Source organism: Nerophis ophidion, linkage group LG02 (assembly GCF_033978795.1).
Source record: "Nerophis ophidion isolate RoL-2023_Sa linkage group LG02, RoL_Noph_v1.0, whole genome shotgun sequence".
NCBI classification, from domain to species: Eukaryota; Metazoa; Chordata; class Actinopteri; order Syngnathiformes; family Syngnathidae; genus Nerophis; species Nerophis ophidion.
Window position 1 is genome coordinate 29925220 of NC_084612.1, and position 25118 is coordinate 29950337.

At 39.0% G+C, this 25118-nt stretch overlaps 1 protein-coding gene across 3 annotated transcripts; it reads left to right on the forward strand.

Annotated features, from left to right (window-relative positions):
- dusp22a (dual specificity phosphatase 22a) lies at positions 1-25080 on the forward strand. 3 transcript variants are annotated; one of them, XM_061881024.1, is made up of 7 exons: positions 2-277; positions 2561-2594; positions 3197-3279; positions 4133-4182; positions 11751-11825; positions 17953-18124; positions 24070-25080. In XM_061881024.1, the coding sequence occupies exons 1-7, from the start codon at positions 257-259 to the stop codon at positions 24253-24255; spliced, it is 621 nt and encodes a 206-aa protein (XP_061737008.1). In that variant the 5' UTR covers positions 2-256; the 3' UTR covers positions 24256-25080. The 3 variants fall into 3 exon arrangements, with proteins under 3 accessions (XP_061737026.1, XP_061737008.1, XP_061737016.1); XM_061881032.1 differs by lacking the exon at positions 11751-11825; XM_061881042.1 differs by lacking the exons at positions 2561-2594; positions 3197-3279 and having other exon boundaries at positions 1-277.
- Positions 25081-25118: the final 38 nt, after the last annotated feature.

The following is a 25118-nucleotide window of genomic DNA, read 5'->3' on the forward strand; positions in this document are numbered from 1 at the left end:
TTCCCGGATAAGCATCTTGTTCCGGTCCAAGCAACCCGGAAAACGGCACATAACATGTCGGAACTGCTGGGTTCTCGTAAAGTCATTGCAAGTTAAGCTCTATTTAAACCCCACCAAACAGACAATACATAGCAAAGTGTTTTATAGTCAGCCGTATGTAATTCAAGAGTCCAAACTGTAGTCCAGCTTCTTGTTTTCGAGCCTTAGTCATTTTAGGAAACTTGTTAGTTTCAGCTAACACACATCACACACAGACATGGGCAATGGAATGAATAAGGTAGGTTCTCATGTGTACTTTTTGTGTCCTGTTCTCTTGTTGCAGAGGAACTCTAACAGTGGTCTTTATTCTGTGCTCACGAATCACGACGCATGTGCGCAGTTTGCGTTGGGGTTGGATGTTGAGTTTTTTAGTTGTTATTGTATGATTTGTGTTCAAGTAATTGGGTGTTTTAATTGGTCTCCTTGCGTTGACACAAGCCAAAATCTTAACAAATAACTAGTGCAGTGGTTCTTAACCTTGTTGGAGGTACCGAACCCCACCAGTTTCACATGCGCAATCCCCGAACCCTTCTTTAGTGAAAAATAAAATGTTTTTTTTTCAAATTCAAGAAAAAGTCATCAGTTTTTTTACTGGTGCACAAAATGAACCGTGCATAAACATCACCTTGTTCAAAGAACAAAACCAACACAGTGCATGAACTCACAACAAATTACACATCTTACACACATTACCATGACTTGATTAACGTGGACCCCGACTTAAACAAGTTGAAAAACTTATTTGGGTGTTACCATTTAGTCGTCAATTGTACGGAATATGTACTGTACTGTGTAAACTACTGTTTCATATAATGTATTATCTTCCTTTGCAATCTGCTAGTAAAAGTTTTAATCAATCAATCAAAAAAACAGCAAATCAGATGGAAAATTGGAGGGGACATTGTTTGGGGGTATCCATAATAAGCTCATAGGGAGAAGTTTTTATTTACACGATTAGTGGATGTGTCTTTACCTCCGTGGTGGAGACTCTGCCGAAACCCTAGGTTTCGATCGAACCCAGGTTAAGAACCACTGAACTAGGGTGTCTCGATACAACCAACGAATATATAAATCATACATTTTTTGTTAATTTGTAGTCTGGACTGATGAAGGTTTGATCAAGTGATATGACTTAAACAGAGAGCAATAGTATGTATGAATAACACTAACCTATTAATAACCGTCTGGAAAGGAGTTATCTTGTCTTTACGTAGAAGTAGAGTGTTAATTGGTAACATCTAGTGCCCACAATAATTAAATACGTTAATCTCATACAGCAGTAAGTTTAATGATAATGATAATAATAATAATAATAATTGATTATATTTATATCGCACTTTTCTATTATTAGAAACTCAAAGTGCTCACAGAGAAGTGGGAACCCATCATTCATTCAGACCTGGTGGTGGTAAGCTACATCTGTAGCCACAGCTGCCCTGGGGTAGACTGACGGAAGCATGGTTTCCAGTTTGCGCCTATGAACCCGGAGTACCCGGAGGGAACCCACGCAGTCACTGGAAGAACATGCAAACTCCACACAGAAAGATCCCGAGCCCAGGATTGAACTCTGGACTACTAAGGATCTTAGTATTGTGAGGCACATGCACTAGCCCCTGTTTCACCGTGCTGCCTAGACTACTATATTCAAATTCAATTAAGGACGTGTTTTGCGTTTGTATAGCTTGTGTACTATTGTGTGCTTAGCTGCTGCGTGGCTGCTAGTTCCTTGCAGCCTTTAGCCCCCCGTGTAGTTTTTGTTTTTGTTTTTGTTTTTACTTTTTCACTAAAATGCAAGCAAAGACCAACAGTGTGTGCTTATTGGACTACATTTAGATGGCAACTGGCTGTCCAGCTTTGGGAACATAAAGACTGCACAAAACTGCTTGTATCGCAGCGATTATATTGGCCATTTTAGATGCAAGCCGGTATGATACAATACTTGTTTTTTTGATAGTATCGGACCAATATTAATGTTGGATTGGCACACCCCTACGAATAAGAGATGTATGTAAATAAATACTGTAAGAAATCAAACGACAACCAAGAGACAGTATTTTTTTAGATGGTTTGTACCAAGACATTTGGACTTTGCTTACTCTTACTTTTGACAATGTGATTCAGCAAGACACAAAGTCTAAAGACACTGTCACCCATCTGACCTCTGACCCTTGAACACATAGACTGTGGGATCCAATTTGTATAGTATTTCCTCTCCTGATAATTATGCTAGCATTATGTACAGTTGTGTTAAAAAGTATTTCAGCAGTGCATAGTTTGACCAGAAAGAACACATACTCCTTGCCAGTCATCGCTTTCTTCTTTGGGATGACGCATCAGTGCTTCAGGCCTTGTATGTCCCTGGGAAATGTTGCCTGAGCTGGGCTTGGTGCTTCTTAAGCCTCAAGCCTCAAATCCAATCAGGCTCAAGTCAGGAGAGATTTGCTCCTTTTTAGGGGAACTTTTTTGAAGCCGCACTAGAAACTAACAAGGGCACAACATGTCTGTGACTTCTGCTTCACAGGTTGTTGACGGCCTTTACCTTGGGAATATAAGAGGTAGGAAAATATTTATGGTATTTATCTGTTTTTTAATTGGCACACACTGAATTCCACCACTGAAAACATAAATATTAAAACAGTAAGTAAATAGGACAAAAGCAAATATTAACTTTGTCATTACTTTATTATACTAATAAACTTAGTATACATTATTTATAGTACTAATCTAATTGTATCATGTTGTTATTAGTACTATCTGATAAATCTTGTACTTTTCGATCAACCCTGTTATTCTTAAGAATTAAATGAATTGTTGCAGCTAACAATTTTGGGGATATATACTTTGTTATTCTAGTCCGTTTTTTGTTATTTCCACCTCCATCAGTCTTATAGCTTACTCAGTGAAGGTGACATGACCCAATAATTGTAGAATTATGGTATTAACAGTGTCTAATTTTTTCCACATTACTCACTAAATGACTATCAGTGTAATCGTCACTGCTTGGCCTATTTAAGACGGCATTTGAAGTGTTCTTACTTTAGCCGCTGTGCAGGTGGCGCGAGCACAAAGTGACCATGGATGTAATTGTCATTGACAGTCGGTCATCAGACTGTGTCCTTTCAAATTCTCTGACAGTCATTTTTTTTTTTTAACCTAGATTCAGAAAACCGCCAAAGCCTCTCACAGAATGGCATCACCCATATCCTATCTGTGTACAACAACGCAAGGCCTGTGTTTGAGGTTAGTGTATTAAAATGAGGTTAGTGTTTTAAAAATAATCGTCATCTTTTGGGAACAGTACAAACCAAGTAACCAACTTCAAGTATATTGGGTCTTATATAATGGCTGCTGCAAAAGATGCCGCAAAGCCTCAGCATGGACAGCCTGCAATAACCTGCATAAGTTATGGCACTCGATCATCTGTAATGAGACGAAAATGTACACCTTTAGAACGCTGATAAAGCCTATTCTCCTCTATGGCGCAGAAACGTGCACTCTCACCACATAACAACAGAAGCGCCTGGACATAGCTTACACCAACTTGTTCAAACGTGTCCAAAACATCCACTGGTCCAAGCATGCTACCTTAGAGTGTATATATGGCGATATTATGGCACTATCTCAGAAAGTAACAGAAAATATTTAAGAAGCACTGCTCTAATATTTGTTTTATATTCGTTATCTTCGAAGTGTTTAGTGAGTCTATTGTGGTGTGTGTTGTTAGCCAGCAGAGGGCACTGGTGCATTACATTTGGTTCAAGAGTGTCCTTGAAGTGTAAATGATCCTGTTTTTTTATGAAGGCCAGTCCATCCATCCATCCATTTCCTACCACTTGTCCCTCTTTTGGGGTATTATATTTGCAATGTGCAGTCATCTCAATGTTAGGTTAGGAGTACTTTTAGCTCCGTTTGTAAGCACTAGAAGGGCTTTGCAACTGAACGTCACACAAAATATAAAAAATGTGGCAACTTTTATCAATTTTCCTCAGCAGATGCAATATTTTTGGGTGTCAGTAAATTCAAAGTGAAATGGACCCTGTAGGTTTCCCCATGAGCCGCTTATAATGCTTTTTTTTTTTAACGTGTTGTGCAGGACAAGACCTACCTTTGTATTCACGCAGCGGATGCGTCCAGTGAGAACCTGTGAGTATTAACACACATGCATGCAACCTCTGACATTTAGGGATGTGAGCACACTTTTATGAAAATTGAGAATAAAAAAGGAACATTTCTATCAGCACAAAGTGCTGCCATGCAAACTGCAAAATGCAATTTTGAAAATCAAGACTACATTTCCTGCAACTGGGTATATTTCTACCTTATAATTTACCTTTAGGTTTATTCTCATATACCAATGTATTATGGGTGTCTCTTTGACACTTTCATGTCCCATGTAATGTACAACATATTTTCTTTTTTTGCAGATGTATTAACATGAATATAATTGAAAATGTAATGTGAAAGTATATAACATGCATGGAAAGAATTCAGAAAAAGTTACCCATTTGGCAACTGTATGCTGTAGCCACACTTCTGGTAATACACCTCTGGTGTTGTGACTTCTGTTTACAATATGTCACTTCAAAAGTATACCTTTTCGCTGGCTACTAATAAATACTCTAGAGCTACAACTGGATCTAACAGTGTACGAATTGTATCATCCAAATATGATTAGCAGCAAAGTGGACAGCTGTCAACGTTGTGGCTCAGGGAGCGAGCGGAGGCGACAACAAGTCAGCTAGCTAGATGGTTCGCTACTAGCTAGCTTGTTTCGGTGCTCCTGATTTTTGCAAAAATTCCACATGCCTGGACATTATACAATGTGACATATTCCCCAAATCTTACCTCAAAGTTAACATTTGCATGTGTCACACCATGAAAAGCTTTAATATTGTACAGAACAACAAATAATTTTTGACCTAAAATGTGTCTAATAGTTACCCATCACCTGCTAGCAAAGTATATAGACCAGGGATGTCAAACGTACGGCCCGCGGGCCGGATCAGGCCCGCGAACAGGTTTTATCCGGATAAGTTTGCTAAGTATACAAATTAACCTGAAATTTTTAAATGAAAGAAACAGCTCTTCTACATGTGTCTACTGGATGTTGCAATAGCAATTCTTTGTCTCTCTGTAGATCAGGGGTCGACAACCCGCGGCTCCAGAGCCGCATGCGGCTCTTGGATCACTTTGATGTGGCTCAGCTGCATACTTGCCGACCCCCCCATTTTAACGGGAGGTTTTCCAAATTTCATTGCCTCTCCCATAAATCTCCCCGGGATTACATTCTCAGATTTTCACCCGGACAACAATATTAAGGCCCTGCCGTGATGGCAATGCCTTAAACGTCTTCTCGACCATGTCATAGCGTCCGCTTTATTACTATGCTATCTGAGTGCCGGCCGGCCACATCTAGTGTACGGCTGCTAACAACGCACAAGCGACTGCAAGGCATAGTTGTTCAACAGCCATACAGGTTACACTAAGGGTTGTGATATAAACAACTTTAGCACTCTTACTAATATGTGCCACACTGTGAACCCACAACAAACAAGAATGAGAAACACATTTCGGAAGAAAAACTGCACTGTAACACATTAAAAACGCAAACATAACAAATACCCAGAGTCCCATGAATCCCCCCCTCCGTGCGTCGGTTGAGGTGGGTGGGTTTTGTGGGGCGGGGTTTGGTGCTAGTGGGGGTGTATAATGGAGCCCGGAAGTGTCAGGGATGCATGGGATTCTGGGTATTTGTTATGTTGCGTTTATGATGTGTTAAAGTGCGGATGTTCTCCCGAAATGTGTTTGTCATTCTTGTTTGGTGTGGGTGGGTTCACAGTGTGGCGCATATCAGTAAGAGTGTTAAAGTTGTTTATATCACAACCCTCAGTGTAACCTGTATGGCTGTTGAGTAAGTATGCCTTGCAGTCGCTTATGTGTGTCTGCAGAAGCCACATACGACATGTGAACGGGCTGGTAAGCTGTTTGTTATGGTTGTGGAGGGCGCTAAACGCATTTTCACCAAAGCACGCCCTTATTATTGTCGTTTGGGTGAAAACCAGCAGACAGTCCAGAGTAAGGTTGCTTTGAATCTCGGTAGTCTCCCAGAAAAATTGAGATGGTTGGCATATGTGATGTTGTCAAGCGGCATTCAAATAAAACTCGCACTAATATTAAATTTTCATATTAAGGTGCGGGCCGTGTGTCTGATACCCCTGGTTAAGTTATAGCACAAAGCAAAACAAAACTTTGTACGCTGTGTTATTTCATTTTAAATTTCAAGAGTCTTGTGGCTCCAATAGTTTTCTTTATTTTGTGAAACGGGTCAAAATGGCTCTTTGAGTGGTAAAGGTTGGCGACCCCTGCTGTAGATGATGGTACATAAGTACAAAATAAACCACATGATGTTAGTACATCAATCGAGGAAAATGATAAATCTAAATACATGGCATACTGTAATTTGATTTAGATTTTTTTTTTGTCCTTGATTAATTTAAAAATGGACACCATTGAGTTGACTGATTAACGTTATCACATCATTCATTCAGAAAATATAAATAACGACAAATAAAGATAAAATACTATTAACCGCAACATGTAAGTGTAAAAAAAAACAACAACATTATGATTTGTACATTTTCAGAATGTGCCTCTTCTATTTTTAAACACAGAAAACAATCTGAAGGTGTCTTTATTTTTAAGTGTTCGTGCAGGGATTTTACCAGTCCGGCCCACACGGGAGTAGATTTTTCTCCACGTGGCCCCTGATCTAAAATGAGTTTGACACCCCTGATATAGACAAAAGTAGTGCTTCTGCAATGTATGTATTTTTCCAAATATTTGATTGCATGTGAGCAGGACTGGTGGTCTAAAATCCAGTCTTTGACTGCTTGTGAGAACCTATGAAAACTAGAGTTGTTCTTTAGATTGTCTGGGAGTCCATTCCATTATTTGATGGCTTGGTATGAAATGGCAGATTGGTAGAAGGCAGATCTTCTTTTTGGAACATTACACTCACCCTTGGATACAGACCTTAACACTCTGCTTGTTAATTGCGAGCATAGCGGTACGTATGTTTTTAAGGGAGGAGGAGCTGCGTCATTTAAGATTCTATGTACCAGGCGGATTTTGGAGAACCTGATCAGGTTTTCAAAGCTAAGTATACTGTATTTGTAAAGTGTGTTAACAATAGTGGTATCGCTGAGGCGTTCTATCTGAGCCGCGGATGTCGTTGTGGCTTGTGTAGCCCTTTAAAACACTTGTGATTTAGGGCTATATAAATAAACTTTGATTGATTGATTGATTCATTATCGAGGATTTTCAATGCTTGATTATGTAATGATCTGACAGAATTTAAAACAGTCTGTTTGGCTTGAGACCATGATGACATACAGTACAAGATATGTCATGATCATTGCATTGAAAAATGATTTACAGTAGCTGCTTCCAATTATATAACAAAAAACTCCTGATGTGCTGGACGTTGGCAATGTCATATTTTAGAACATGACATACCTTTTTAACATGATTTTTTAATTTTAAGTTTGGGATCCAATATCACGCCTAGGTATTAAACTTCCTTGTCATTACTGATCATGTTACTATTCACAGATGTTTGAGATTGTTGATTGATGTTTTAATCGTTTTATATCACACATACTTAAAAGTAGACCCTAGGTGGCAGTAAAAGCACATATCTGGAGCTCATTGCCAAATAACGGAGCTGTTTTAGGCATAACTAATAATAGTAATAAGTAATTGTAATTAAAGACGGAATGTGGTGTCTGCTCTGCTCTGTTGTCCACAGGCTGTTGACATATTCCATTTTTAGTTTTCGTTCAAAAAGTGTTTGTCCATCTTAAACATTCATCTATGTTACAACACAGTTAGCCCTGCACATTAAAAAAATGTGGGAACTTTTAAGAGCGATCTAAAATAGTATTTTTCTTAGTAAATGAGAGCCAATGAGAGATTATCATTACACTTCAACATCTCTGTTGTGTAAAGATCTCTTGTGCACTTGAACGCCGCTCAGAGACAAATTTGAATGGCTAAAATTACACTAATTGGCCAAAATGAGCGGTAAAATTGTAGACAATAGATGAAGTGTCAAGGCTGAGCATCATTTGCATAGATTAGTTAAATTTGAGTTAATCGCTAAATCCTGGAGGGACTGTGTATTTTTTGTAAGCCTCATGAGCCGGCCTTCCACCCTAACAGTGGCCCCATGAGTCAGAGTGTTTATGTTCTGTGTTGCGTGTAGCTTCTGTTTATTCAGCTCTAGCGTTACACATTTTAGACCAAACACGCAAGACACTTTCAGAGCATCCTCCAAAAGTATCATTTACAGGAATAATGTCATTGACCACTTACTTGCTGGATATTCAAGCCAGTGGGGGGCGACACTGCAGCCTCATTGGTCAGACAAGGTTGATGCATCATGAACGTAAAATTACCTTCATTGTCACATTAGGGGTTTCGTGTACGTTTTATCCTTTTAAATAAGTAACTTTGGTTGCCTCATAAAGTAACTGTAAATATATGAAATGAGGAGGTATGTTGCCGAGATGGATGTTGCTGATTGGGGTGGAGAGGTCTGACCCCCAGTGTTGCAATCAGGCACCTTCCCTCAGGCAGCAGAGGAAGGAAACTTCAGTGACATCTGGCTGTTGCCTTTGACCACCCAGTGTTTTAATGATCCACAATCTGTCACAATCTCCTTTCTGACTGAGTGGCGAGGCTAACCGCCGTTCAAATCCAGCTCTGGGGCCCCTGCTCGTCTTAGGGCCTCTCCCATTCCGTGAGGTCCACAGCAAAAATTATGGTTTCTACAGCTGCAGGGGTGGCACATATAGCTACTATCATATTAAGGTGTGGATGCAATGTCAGCATGTCTTTACCACTATAACACAGTAGATACATACAATTACTATTAAATGAAAGTTAAATTACAGCAATATCATTAAAAACAAAATCATAATGACAAAAAATGTTTTGAAGTTATTTATGTTTGTGGAGTTTGAATATTTGTACATTTTGATGAGTGCCTTACAGTAAAACATATAAATTGCAACCTGTCATTATTTTATAGGATACATATATATATATATATATATATATATATATATATATATATATATATATATATATATACATATATATATATACACACACACACACACAAACCCCGTTTCCATAAGAGTTGGGAAATTGTGTTAGATGTAACACACGGAATACAATGATTTGCAAATCATTTTCAACCCATATTCAGTTGAATATGCTACAAAGACAACATATTTGATGTTCAAACTGATAAACATTTTTTTTGTTGTAAATAATCATTAACTTTAGAATTTGACGCCAGCAACACGTGACAAAGAAGTTGGGAAAAGTGGCAATAAATACTGATAAAGTTAGGGAATGCTCATCAAACACTCATTTGGAACATCCCACAGGTGTGCAGGCCAATTGGGAACAGGCGGTTACCATGATAGGGTATAAAAACAGGTTCCCAAAAAATGCTCAGTCTTTCACAAGAAAGGATGGGGCGAGGTACATTCTTTCTCCACAACTGCGTGAGCAAATAGCCAAACAGTTTAAGAACAACGTTTCTCAAAGTGCAATTGCAAGAAATTTAGGGATTTTAACATCTACGGTCCATACTATCATCAAAAAGGTTCAGAGAATCTGGAGAAATCACTCCACAGAAGTGGAGTGGCCGGAAACCAACATTGAATGACTGTGACCTTCGATCCCTCAGACGGCACTGTATCAAAACCCGACATCAAGCTCTAAAGGATATCACCACATGGACTCAGGAACTCTTCAGAAAACCACTGTCACTAAATACAGTTTGTCGCTACATCTTTAAGTACAAGTTAAAGCTCTACTATGCAAAGCGAAAGCCATTTATCAACAACATCCGGAAACGCCACGGGCTTCTCTGGGCCCGAGATCATCTAAGATGGACTGATGCAAAGTGGAAAAGTGTTATGTGGTCTGACGAGTCCACATTTCAAATTGTTTTTGGAAATATTCAACATCGTGTCAAAGGGGAAGCGAACCATCCAGACTGTTATTGACGCAAAGTTCAAAAGCCAGCATCTGTGATGGTATGGGGGTGCATCAGTGCCCAAGGCATGGGTAACTTACTCATCTGTGAAGGCACCATTAATGCTGATAGGTACATACAGGTTTTGGAACAACATATGCTGCCATCTAAACGCCGTCTTTTTCATGGACGCCCCTGCTTATTTCAGCAAGACAATGCCAAGCCACATTCAGCATGTGTTACATCAGTGTGGCTTTGTAAAAAAAGAGTGCGGGTACTTTCCTGGCCCGCCTGCAGTCCAGACCTGTCTCCCATCGAAAATGTGTGGCACATTATGAAACTTAAATACAACAGCAGAGACCCCGAACTGTTGAACGACTGAAACTCTACATAAAACAAGAATGGGGAAGAATTCCTCTTTCAAAGCTTCAATTAGTTTCCTCAGTTCCCAAACGTTTATTGAGTGTTGTTAAAAGAAAAGGTGATGTAACACAGTGGTGAACATGCCCTTTCCCAACAATTTTGGCACGTGTTGCAGCCATGAAATTCTAAGTAAATTATTATTTGCAAAGAAAATAAAGTTTATGATTTTGAACATCAAATATCTTGTCTTTGTAGTGCATTCAATTGAATATGGGTTGAAAAGGATTTGCAAATCATTGTATTCCGTTCATATTTACATCTAACACAATTTCCCAACTCATATGGAAACGGGGTTTGTATGTGTGTGTGTGTATGTATATATATATATATATATATATATATATATATATATATATATATATATATATATATGGAAGGTTTGTGTATAGTTGTTTGTGGTTTTAATGAGTAATTAAGTTTCTGTTTCCATTCGACCTTTATTTTCACGGTGTCTTGTTAACAAATTATTTGCTTCTGTACATTTCACCAGATTCAGCTGATTTTAACTTCAATACACTACAACATTTCTGCATATTAAACAAGATGAGCGGAAGCGTCGGTTGCTGGGAGGACGCAACAAAGTGCTGAAGAGACAAGTTCTGAACTTTGGGTCTCAGGAAGAAATGTTGGTGGAGTCTATTTTAGCCAGAGACTGTTACTGAGTCTGCTGTTGAGTAACAGCAGCTGGTCCCAGGAGTCTGCTATCTGCCTTCTACTTCTTGATTATGTGAAATACTATCAGTGTTTCCCAACTGCTTGCAAGGAGAATTCATGTCCACTAATTGTGTTTGCCGGCCTTTTGTCGCAGTGGTTTACTGAATGGTTATTTTTTTCTTTTAGGTTAGTATGAATTTAGCAAGAGAAACGTGTGTCCGTGTTTTTACCCAGACATTACATTTACCTTCTTTGTGGTCCCCCACACAGTCTCTGCATGAGCAGAACTGTTGGACATAACCTGACACATCCATTTATTTTAAAAAGTATCTTATTTATCATAAGGCACTTTGCTTTATATGAGTCATTTGCATATTAGGCTTGTATCAGATCCCAATTCATCAAGCCACAAACAGAAAGTGTGGGCCACATTCTTGTAGTTTCAATTCAACATGCCTTTTCTCAATTCCTATAATTTTTTTAAATATATTTTTAGTTTTACAACCTTTTATGCAACTCTGACAAGTAAAATATTTCATTAGTAATACAGTCATGATTTCGTGTGTGTTGATTTGTTTTACAGGTTGCAACATTTTAAAGAGTGCATCCGCTTCATCCATGAATGTCGCCTGAATGGAGGAGCTTGTCTTGTTCACTGGTAGGTGAACAAGTCACATTAGAATATGTACAATGTCAATCAATCAATTATTCAAAGTTTATTTGTATAGCCCTTTATCAGAAGGGCTGCAAAAGCCACAACGACATGCTTGCTTTAAATCCCACATCAGGGCAAGAAAAAACTCAACCCCAATGGACTGGACTTTCACATATTACCCTTACACAATCTAATGTGATCCATGAGCAGTATCAAAATATATATATATTTTTTTTACAAACACTAGTGGACATTGTCAGTTATGTTAATTAAAATATGTCTGGTGTTGTACTGTTGTTTGCAGTACACTGCATCATACAGAGAGCCATATGTAGTAATATCTTGCCCCTTGTGATAGTTGAGAAATACTGTACCATAAACCGTACTCCATAGGATGCGGCGCAGTTCTACGCTTCTGCAAACTGCTGCTACATGCACAGAGATAGTTTTTTTGTTTTTTTAAAACATTTGTTAATTGTTTTTTTTGACATATGCAGTCCAGAAATACAATTAAACACCTTGGAAACACCTTAATCCCACCGTGTTCGGCTTTTAAAAAGTCGGACTAGCACACCTGTATTATGCGGTTGGAAACCTGATCTTTCGAGATGTGTGTGACCGGAGAGGACCCTTCGTAATCAGGCATGCACCATTCTCAATGCGCGGGATACAACTCTGAAGCAGATACCATTCAATAAATATGTCGTAACCACCGTAATGAAGAGGATACTTTTTTTTCTTCACAAATTAAAATAAAATATTCATTCAGGAAGGTAGTTAAAGAAATGTAAAATGCTGGCTTAATTCAAAATGAAAGTCAATGAAGCAGGTAAATTTAATGCAAACATTAAAGCATACACAAACCTCCTCATGCTGCATTTGTGCACTCCAAACTGATTAACAATAATTTTGGATTCCACACCATTGGCAAGATAGTCCAGAACAATACCAACCTTCATCTGTAACAGTATCAGTCGGGGCACAAACTGTCTTTTACTTTTAATTCAAAACTCCCTCCATCAATCCAAAGAGCCTTTTGAATAATCTCAGAAAAAATTCAAGGTTTTGTTTCTATTTCTCTTGTTCAAAAATTCCTTCGAAAAAACTCTGCCACAGGTCTTTCTTTGCTTTGGACCTGCATCTGCCCCGTTACATTCTTGGCAGTCGCGCCACATTTGTAGCACAATCCAAGATTATTTCTTGATGCTGTCTGCTATTAAACATCAGCGTAGCCATTAGAGACGTAATATTTGTAATATGTGCCAATATTCAGATTCGGAATCAGAAATACTTACAGCAGACATCACTTAAAAGTTGTAAGGATGCACAGATAGCTAGATTGACTTCATAGGTCAACCGGAAAAGGAATTCATTTATCCGCGCTAAAATGAAATAGGCGTTCCCCAGTGTACGGGAGGCACATGGCGTATGACCAATAGTTGCATTAGAGCAGTGGTCCCCGAACTTTTTGTTGCTGCGGACCGGTCAATGCTTGATAATTTGTCCGGCGGGGAGAGGGGGGTTCTTTTTTTTTTTTTTGGCTTTTTTTTTTGTCATGAACAAGGGAGTTTTTTGGGGTTGGTGCACTAATTGTAAGTGTATATTGTGTTTTTATGTTGATTTAATAAAAAAATAAAATAAAATAATAGAAAATTATTCTGCGGCCCAGGACTAATCGAGCCCGGTGGTTGGGGACCACTGTATTAGAGAGTGTGCATGGACACCTGAACTTCACACGTAGGTATGAACATACAAAAAACACGAACTATTTGAGAAAACAGACTAACACTGTTAAGTGTTGGCACATTATACAATCCCCGTTTCCATATGAGTTGGGACATTGTGTTAGATGTAAATATAAACGGAATACAATGATTTGAAAATCCTTTTCAACCCATATTCAGTTGAATGCACTACAAAGACAAGATATTTGATGTTCAAACTCATAAACTTTTTTTTTTTTTTGCAAATAATTTACTTAAAATTTCATGGCTGCAACATGTGCCAAAGTAGTTGGGAAAGGGCATGTTCACCACTGTGTTACATCACCTTTTCTTTTAACAACACTCAATAAACGTTTGGGAACTGAGGAAACTAATTGTTGAAGCTTTGAAAGTGGAATTCTTTCTCATTCTTGTTTTATGCAGAGCTTTAGTCGTTCAACAGTCTGGGGTCTCCGCTGTCGTATTTTACGCTTTATAATGCGCCACACATTTTCCATGGAAGACAGGTCTGGACTGCAGGCGGGCCAAGAAAGTACCCGCACTCTTTTACTACACTGAAAAAAATAACTCATAAGATTTACTTAAAACAATTATTGTAAGTATTTGCACGCAAATGATTTAAGTAATATTTAATGCCGCAATATCAAATAACACTCACTTACCAGTATCAAGTAAATTCTACTTACCATATAACATAACAGTTGTGAAGATATGAAGTAACAGTTACTTTATTACATCCAAGTTTTAAGTTATATTTATTTGAACAAATTAAGTAAAATCTACTTTTTTTGCATCAGCGAGAACACCATTTTACTCAAAATTTTAAGTAAATTTTGTATACCATATTTCCTTGTATAGCCGTCGGAGCGCTAATCTATTTACAACGCCTTCTCACTCCTACTCTTTTCAATGCCGTGTGATTAAAATGACTTAAATTATAATATTATTCTGCGGCCGCAGCACGGGGGTTGGTGGCCGCATATCACCGCACCTGCTAGTCCTGTACATCAACCTGTCCAGGTGCCGGAAGGACGCATGCGTTTCGATGATTTAATACCGTTTTGGAAATGCATACTTGTTCAACAGCCATACCTTTTACACCTACGGTTGTGATATAAACAACTTTAACATTATTACTAATATGCGCCACACTCTGTGAACTCACACCAAATACATTTCTGATAAACATCGACTCTGTAACACAATATAAACGCAAGATAAGAATTACCCATAATGCCACCTTGCAGTGCTCTGTGAAGTGATCATAACGGCCGAAGCAGAGCCAGTCGGCCAGAGCCTGTTGTGCTGTGCGCATGCGTTGTCGTGCATGCGTTTCAAAACACTAGATTTTCAGAGTAAAGTTTATGTAATATTTTTAGGTTTATGTACGTACAACTGGGCTTCACGGTGGCAGAGGGGTTAGTGCGTCTGCCTCACAATACGAAGGTCCTGCAGTCCTGGGTTCAAATCCAGGCTCGGGATCTTTCTGGGTGGAGTTTGCATGTCCTCCCTGTGAATGCGTGGGTTCCCTCCGGGTACTCCGGCTTCCTCCCACTTCCAAAGACATGCACCTGGGGATAGGTTGATTGGCAACACTAAAGTGTGTGAATGTGAGTGTGAATGTTGTCTGTCTATCTGTGTTGGCCCTGCGATGAGTTGGCGACTTGTCCAGGGTGTACCCCGCCTTCTGCCCGATTGTAGCTGAGATAGGCGCGAGCGCCCCCCGCGCCCCCAAAAAGGGAATAAGCGGTAGAAAATGGATGGATGGATCTACGTACAACGATTAAACATTTAAATAGTATGAGGAAACATAAGTAAAAGTTACTCTTCCCCCATAATTCATGTATTAAGTTAATAAAATGTTTAAATTTACTTAAGAAACTCTAGTTCTTACTGAATGTTAAAAATATTAGGTATAAATTATGACAGTTACTCTAATAGAGTTTACCGCTCCAAAAAGTCACTTTTTTCAGTGTACGAAACCACGCTGTTGTCACACATGGCTTGGTATTGTCTTGCTGAAATTAGCAGAAATAACCAGCATAACGTTGCTTGGATGACAACAAATTTTGCTTCAAAACCTGTATGTACCTTGCAGCATTAATGGGGCCTTCACATATGTGTAAGTTACCCATTCCTTGGGCACTAATACACCCCATACCATCACAGATACTGGCTTTTGAACTTTGCGCCTATAACAATAAATGATAAATGATAAATGGGTTGTACTTGTATAGCGCTTTTCTACCTTCAAGGTACTCAAAGCGCTTTGACACTACTTCCACATTTACCCATTCACACACACATTCACACACTGATGGAGGGAGCTGCCATGCAAGGCGCCAACCAGCACCCATCAGGAGCAAGGGTGAAGTGTCTTGCTCAGGACACAACGGCCGTGACGAGGTTGGTACTAGGTGGGAATTGAACCAGGGACGCTCGGGTTGCGCACGGCCACTCTTCCACTGCGCCACGCCGTCCCAATCCGGATTGTTATTTTCCTCTTTGTTTCTAGAGGACACCACGTCCACAGTTTCCAAATATTATTTGAAATGTGGACTTGTCAGACCACAGAACACTTTTCCACTTTGCATCAGTCCATCTTAGATGATTTCGAGCCCAGAGAAGCCAGCTGCGTTCCTTGGTGTTGTTGATAAATGGCTTTCGCTTTTCATAGTAGAGTTTTAATTTGCACTTACAGATGTAGCAACCAACTGTAGTTACTGACAGTGGTTTTATGAAGTGTTCCTGATGCAGTACCGCCTGAGGGATCAAAAGTCCGTAATATCATCGCTTACGTGCAGTGATTTCTCCAGATTCTCTGAACCTTTTTATGATTTTACGGACCGTGGATATTAAAATCCCTAAATCCCTTGCAATAGCTGCTTGAGAAATGTTGTTCTAAAACTGTTCGACAATTTGCTTACAAATTGGTGACCCTCGCCCCATCCTTGTTTGTGAATTACTTAGCATTTCATGGAAGCTGCTTTTATACCCAATCTTGGCACCCACCTGTTCCCAATTAGCCTGCACACCTGTGGGATGTTCCAAATAAGTCTTTGATGAGCATTTCTCAACTTTATCAGTATTTATTGCCACCTTTCCCAACTTCTTTGTCACTGTTGCTGGCATCAAATTATAAAGTTAATGATTATTTGAAAAAAAAGAAAAAAAGTTTATCGGTTTGAACATCAAATATGTTGTCTTTGTAGCATATTCAACTGAATATGGGTTGAAAATGATTTGCAAATCATAGTATTCCATTTATATTTACATGTAACACAATTTCCCAACTCATATGGAAACGGGGTTTGTACAATAAATTAAAAAAACAACAAAGATTAGAAAAGGAGTGCTTATTCTGAATGAACTGCATTATTAATAGGAAGGAGAATAACATCCAGACGTAAAACCAGCAATTTGGATAATTAATGATTTGAAGTTATACGAAGTGCATGACAAAGGGTCCTTGCCTTTTTTCAAAAGGCGAGAAATTGAGGCTTAGTTGAGCGTTTGCGGGAGGCGGACAGATTTTCATGATTCAAAGTACATATCCAATAATAGAGGGGGCTAATTTATGCCAAACATTTTTTTAAATTCGGGAGATTAGCCATCTTGTCCTGGGGATTTTCTGATTTGTAGTGATAATGCTGTAACATTTGATTTCCGCAGCTGTAATTGGTCTCTAACTCTACCACTACCGTGGGGATGTCTAGATTGGCAAAAAAAATTATCCCGCTCAGCCGTAGAACACAGAAGATGAGTAGAGGGACGCATATGCGGAATATAAGGGGATACCGATATCTGGCGTACTTGATGAGTTTATAGTTTACCAGCTCTATCGCCATGTTCATAAGACTGAAATCTTGAACAAAGTATTTTTTCAGTAGCACGGTCTGTCGCAACGACATCAAGTTCTGCCCGTGGAGAGAGCCTTTCCTTATAAATGTCTGGGTTTTGAGAGTTAGAGTGCAACTTACCTAACAGAAATATGCATTGTGTCAAACTAGTCAATTTATCCTCCCTGAGTTTTTTTTCTCATAACTTGTATAACATATTCTTTCCCCTCTGATGTATGCCTTCAGCGCCTCCCAGAGTACAGAGGCTATCATCCCTGTAGTCTTTTTCAAGAGCACAAAAAAATCTATTTGACGTGAAACAAAATCTACAAAGTACTCATTTAAAAGTAATCGTATATTTACTCGCCATGGCGCACGTGTGGTCAACAGGTTTTTAAAGAGTAAATCTATTGAAATTGGAGCATGATCAGAAATAACAATTGCATCGTACAAATTGTTAAATGAATATATCAAAACTGCACATCATTTATCTGGATCTCATTAGATTGTGCAAGTGGTAATAAACACATGGTCACAAAACAAGGACAATTCTTTGTGCCCGTACAGCCTTGCAGGTGTTTCGCGCAGCACTACCATGGTGGTCGCCTACCTGATGACCGTCACCCACTACAGCTGGGAGGAGTGTCTCACTGCAGTCAAGGCTGTGCGCTCTTTTGTCGGCCCCAACTCAGGCTTCCAGGACCAGCTGCAGGAGTACCAGACAAAGCAAGTATCAGAGGTACAAACAAGTTAATACTTGGGGTGGCGTGGCTTATGGTAGAGCGGCTGTGCCAGAATCAAATACAATAGATGTAAGAATAAATTACACAAAAACAAATATGGGCAGCAAGTGACTACAACCTGTTTAGTTCTGTTGTGTCAGCTGAGACAAAACTGCATTTGCACAGTTTTGTCTCAGCTCTCGGGAGGCAAAGGGGTAAAAGATGAACATTATGGAAGGTTAAGATTTCCTTTTTTTTTTTTATTATCCATTTGACGACTGGATGGCTCAGATGACAGAGCGGCTTTCCAGCAACTTAAGGATTCCTGATTCGAATCCAGCTTCCGCCATCCTAGTCAGAGCTGATGTGTCCTTGGTGGGCAAGACATTTCACTGACTTTGCTTACAGTCCCACTCACACTTGTGTATGAACGTGAATTAATTTTTGATGGTGGTCGGAGGGGCCGTAGCTGCGAATTGGCAACAACGTTTCTGTCTCTCTACCCCAGGGCGTCTCTGCCTACAAAGGTAGCTTACCACGATCATTGTGGAGTGAATAAATCAGGGGTCCCCAAACTACGGCCCGCTAGCGTTTAGAATCCGACACTTCCCAACCATTGTCTGATTAATTAAAAAAATGAAAATAAAAAAACACAAAAAGTTCATACGTGTCATACGAAACTTTCCCACTGAACTATGATGAAATTATTAATACTTTCTAATTGACACACACAATTAAAAATTATCCCCATGTATGTATGTATGTATGTATATTACGTCGACTGGGAATTAAAAAGTGCCTGTCTGTAGATCTACTTTTTTTTTATCTGAGTTTGATACATGTTGTATTATTTGCACAGCTATGTTATTTATTTTACATAGAATATTTTTCTATATTTTTAATGTTATGTAATTCTGTGCTACTTAAACTGTTTCTTTTTTGTGCTGTTAATACCCATCTTGACTAACTGGGTTGATAAATGTGCCACTGACTGTTTACAGTAAAGTTGTCATTCAGTTCAATTTCAGTGAATCTCGCTGAAAGATGAATATCTTTATGTGTATACTTTCACCGGAAAATATATCGAGGTACTTTATATCTCGAATATCAAGTTTAAGTACAATTATATTGAGATATACTTTTTCGTCCATATCGCCCAGCTATATGATAAACAACAATATTGCCTTGTCAGTGACAAGTGATAAGAACAGGATTATCAATTTGTGAAGTGCAGGGATGAAAGGCTTGAAATTATAACTATTTGTTTTACAGCAAATTTGCTTGTTTGAGTAAGAAATACATAACATGGTGTCGTATCAACTAAGCCGTGTGCATACTGCTATTCAATTTTTACTGCCATCTCTTTTATTCTAATAAAGAATAACGCACAGGACTCTGCACTGTATGGAACTCTTAGAAACACTTTCCTTAAGTTACAGCTACGACCACAATAAACATGTTGTTTTCTTAGTAACTTTCTGACAGTGTCATGCAAAACTGATTTTTGCGAGGTCAATGCAGAGTTTTGGCAGGTCTTGCAATAGATGACATTAGCTTGTGTAGGTGTTCCTATTGTGACTAATAAGTAGTATTTTCCCAGCAGCAGATATTCATTATATGACTATTCTTATGTACGTTTTCCATGTACCCCATTTCAAACTGTCACACTTCAGATGTTTTTGCCATTTTCAAACGTTTCACATTTAGTTGGAAAGATGCAGTGTGTGTGTGTGTGTGTGTGTGCGTGTGTGTGCGTGTGTGTGTGTGTGTGTGTGTGTGTGTGTGTGTGTGTGTGTGTGTGTGTGTGTGTGTGTGTGTGTGTGTGTGTGTGTGTGTGTGTGTGTGTGTGTGTGTGTGTGTGTGTGTGTGAGAGAGTGTGTGTGTGTGAGTGAGTGTGTTGGCTGCCATGACACTAGCACTAACCAAGACACAGGGAAGGGGAACCGCAGCGGGTTGGGTGGTTGCTAAGATTGCATTAGCTCCGTGCTGCTCATCACGTGTTTTGCCTTGCCGTCAGCATCTTGCAAAATGTTTGCATGTATTGATTTTAAGAATTTGACCAGATATCACACATCTGCATGTACATTTTCCCACATCTTCCAGCGACAGTGAGATTCCAGATTCAAACACTTTAGTGGGGATTTTCACATCCTGGCAATGTATCTTGTCTGTGGAAGCTAAGAAGATGAATGACAAATGACATGTACTCAACATTTCCGCAAATATAGCATAATACTCACTGTGTTTATAATTGTCAATGTCACTCCCCCCAAAAAAAGAAATATATAGTTTATATATGTATATACTATACATACATAGATATACACACATGCATATATATATATATACATGAATATATACATTAGGGCTGCAAATCTTTGGGTGTCCCACGATTCTATTCAGTATCGATTCTTGGGGTCACGATTCGATAATATATCGATTTTTTTCCCCCGATTCGATTCTCGATTCAAAAACAATATTTTTTCGATTCAAAACTATTCTGTATTCATTCAATACATAGGATTTCAGCAGGATCTACCCCAGTCTGCTGACATGCTAGCAGAGTAGTAGATTTAAAAAAAACAAAAAAGCTTTTATAATTGTAAAGGACAATGTTTTATCAAATGATTGCAATAATGTAAATTTGTTTTACCTATTAAACAAACCAAAAATATGTCTTATTTTATCTTTGAAAATATTGGACACAGTGTGTTGTCAAGCTTATGAGATGCGATGCAAGTGTAAGCCACTTTAACACTATTCTTTTTTATTTTTATTTATAAATGTCTAATGATAATGTTAATGAGGGATTTTTAATCACTGCTATGCTGAAATTATAACTAATATTGATACTGTTGTTGATAATATTCACTTTTGTTTCACTACTTTTGTTTTTTTCTGTGTCATGTTTGTGTCTTCTCAATTGCTCTGTTTATTGCAGTTCTGAGTGTTGCTAGGTCAGGTTTGATTTTGGAATTGGATTGCATTGTTATGGTGTTGCTGTGTAGTGGTTTGTTGGATTGATTAAAAAATAATAAAAAATCGATAAAAATAAAAAAAAGAGAATCGATTCTGAATCGCACAACGGATTCGATTCGTATTCGAATCGATTTTTTCCCACACCCCTAATATACTTATTCATGCATACAGTATATATTCATATATATATATTGGATTAGATTTATATCGCGCTTTTCTATTATTAGATACTCAAAGCGCTCACAGAGAAGTGGGAACCCATCATTCATTCACTCCTGGTGGTGGTAAGCTACATCTGTAGCCACAGCTGCCCTGGGGTAGACTGACGGAAGCGTGGCTGCCAGTTCACGCCTATGGCCCCTCTAACCACCACCTATCATTCATTCATCATTCATTCACCAGTGTGAGCAGCACCGGGGGCAAGGGTGCAACGGCAGCGATTTTGGATGTCAATAGGCAGGGAGCGAACCTGAAACCCTCACGTTTCTGGCCAGCTCCTCTACCCTCTTCGCCATGCCGCCCACACACACACATATACATACATACATATATACATACAGTATATACTGTATATATCTGTTAGGGCTGTCAAAGTTAACGTGATAATGCGTTAACTATCCACCCATCCATCCCAACCATTTTCTACTGCTTGTCCCTTTTTGGGGTCGCTGGAGCCTATCTCAGCTGCATCTGGGTGGTAGGCGGGGTACATCCTGGACAAGTCGCCACCTCATGGCAGGGCCAACACAGATAGACAACATTCACACTCACATTCACACACTAGGTCTAATTTAGTGTTGCCAATTAACCTATCCGCAGGTGCATGTCTTTGGAGGTGGGAGGAAGCTGGAGTACCCGCAGGGAACCCACGCAGTCACGGGTAAAACATGCAAACTCCACACAGAAATATCCCGAGGCTGGGATTGAACTCAGGACCTTCGTATTGTGAGGCAGATGCACTAACCCCTCGCCACCGTGCAGGCGATCATTTTTTTAAAGCGCGATAAACATTTTTCACCCTTCGTCTGTTTTGTAGCTTGGGGAAAAGTGTAATGCCATCTGGTTACTATTCAGCCAAAGGCTTGGAAATAGCTTGCAGAACTGCACAAAGAAAGGGGGACCTGATGGGAATCTCAGACATAAAGCCATGGCAAGTTGTTCTCTGGACATGACAAGACAATTTTACCTTCAATCGCCGTGAGACGACATCATTGGAGTGAATGTTGAGCGTGCATTGCTGCATGGAGTGAGGAGAAGCTTCACATCCATGGTTGGATTACAGTTAAGTTCATTGAAAACATGACATTTAGATTGTTACTCTAACTGCTTTAGTAAGATGGAATACAAGTTCAGCAGAAACAAAGACGGAAGATAGGAAGTCTACAGTCATTCTTATGGTATTCTCATACCAATCACCCTGATCGGAACATCCTTAACTAATACCTCTCACGGTTGAACCTCTTGTACTGAATGTTGTTACATTCTTACATATGTATATTTTTGGAATCTATGTCATGCATTATCTCCTCATGTGTAATGTTTTGAAGTCAAAGAAAGGGTAAAGTTTACAGTTACCTCTTTCGAAAATTATACTGTATTCCTTGAATTACATGACATCCATCAGATAAGGTGAATTATTTCTGTTAGCACCGACTTTATCAGGATACACAAGGTTGGGTAGATTAAAACTAAGTTTTATGACACAATAACCTGAAATATACACCTTAAATCATGTGAACACAGGTAGTGTGGTGTTGCTCATTACAACCTTTGCTCAGCCTTTATCTTGAGTACCTGACGCAAATCTGGATTCAGCCTTTATCTTGAGTACCTGACGCAAATCTGGATTCTGCACAGTGGAACTATAACGGTTTAAACCAAAACATTTTCAAGCTGTGTCTCTTGGAATTTTAGTTTCCCATTTGAAACAATGGAAATGTATGTCTAAAGTAATCCTTTTTTTCACATTCCTAACTGTAGATGATACGTGATGGCTAGTGTTTAACACTGCTTCTGCCACTAAAGAAAAATAGTATAGAGCCGCAAAATGTAACACAGCGTATAAACATTTAAAAGTGTACATATTTTTATTTTACAGGGAAAGCAATCTGTTGTCCATGTGAAGTTAAACATTCTCATTTTCGCTTTTTTGTTTTGGAAAGTGTTCATGGTTAGTTAATCCCAAAGGGTTGCCCACTCGAGAAGCTAAACTGAACACACAGGCTTCCAGTCTCTTTTACTTGCCTTTCTTGCGCCTCAGGACTCTGCCTATGCACATACACAGCCTCACAGACAGTCGGACATTATAAAACTCTTTAAAAATGCTAACTTTTTTCACACTGGGGATAAAAAAAAATCCAGAGGAAGCAATTAGGCAGAAGAGCTGCATGTGGTTCCAGACCCGTGGGTTGCAGACCCCTGTGACATATTCCAGTCAGGCAATCCTTGAATCAACCTTATGCGTGTATGTTTTATTATTTTATTTATTTATAGGAGGCACACAAAACCATGAACAACCCTGTATTTGTGTGCTTTGTTTAAAAAGGACCAATTAAAGATTTTTTTACATGATGAGGCGTTCAAGCGCACTGCGTAACTCATAAGTGTTTTTGTTGACATGGCTTTCAGATAGTCTCTGTGCTTTTTTTATTGAGTACGGCTGCAAAATAGGGCCCTCAAGAATCCAAAAATATTAAAAAAGAGGCTGTACTTGGATAAAGAAGGTGAACTACTAATGAATTCAAGAAAGAACGTCTTGAAAAAAAGCCATGTCTCTCCCTTGAACTCCTCACACAATTCTGGATTTATTTATATAGATGCTTAGTGAAATTTTGACTTCCTTTCTTGTGTGTGCAAATGTAGAGGTGTTCCCCTCCCCCCCAACAAATATATTGTCTTAACATCCTGCAGCATGTTTGGAGAATAAAAAACTCACGGCCTGGATTTGAACATGAGGATGCATAATTTGTGTGTGTTCCCACAGTATCGAGCTTGGCTGAAGTCCAGTTTCAATCCCAGTCCGTTTAACGATCCGGAGCAGGTGGGCATCCTTCTCGTCCAGTTCACGGAGAAACAGGAAAACCAGCAGCGAGGTGCAGACCAGCGCTGGCGAAACCAAGACATCAAGGGTTGCTCTGTGCCAACAACACCCCCTGAAGGCAGCAGTTAAGACAAGAGGCCAAGATATTTAAGTTATACTTCATGCTAATCCTTCTAGTAATGGGTTAATTTGGATGCAGGCTGTACATACCTCACTTTAAGTACCTCCTTGGTTCCTTCACCGAGCCCATCAGTGCTCAGACGCCTTACTCCGAAATGCCTCAGCACTTTAGCCATGATGACTTCACCCGTGCTTCCATGTGGATTAACCTGTTGCAATAGCTCAGCAGCCTTAAAGATGTGCCATAGGTGCACGCTCGGTGATCAAATTGTGTCTTTGGACTACTGCTTTACTGATGTGGTATAAATTACTGTATTGACCTAAATATAAGAAAACTGTCTGAAAAATTGTGATCTCAGAGATTTATACTTTACATGCAAACTAACAGGCCACTGTATGTGTGAGCAAGCAGCCCTTGACAAAACTCAAATTGGATGAAATGAGATGAATTGTATGACAGATATTGAAAACATGGCCAAAATAGGTTTGTTTTATCTTTAGAAACGTTTTTCCAAAAAAAGACAAGATTGTCTTATATTTGGGTGTCTATGTTAATCTGTCTGCAAAGTTTCGAGCATCCGGGTGTGTATTTTGGGAGGGGAATTAATGCACATTTTTCTTGTGAGTAAATCATTAAAATGTTTCACTCTAATGAAGGATCTCTGAAATCCAAACACTAATCTTTCTAATGTTAATGAATCTCCTGATTTTTTTTCTTTTTAGTGTCAGGATTATTTTTGTGTCATTACTTCATCGGTACATTTGGTTGTTTTAATTGCACAAATGTGTCGGGTTTTTTTGTGTGTTTTTTTTAATAAAATGCAATCACTGACAGTTACAGAAATATTTGTGTTCATGATGTTAACACAGTG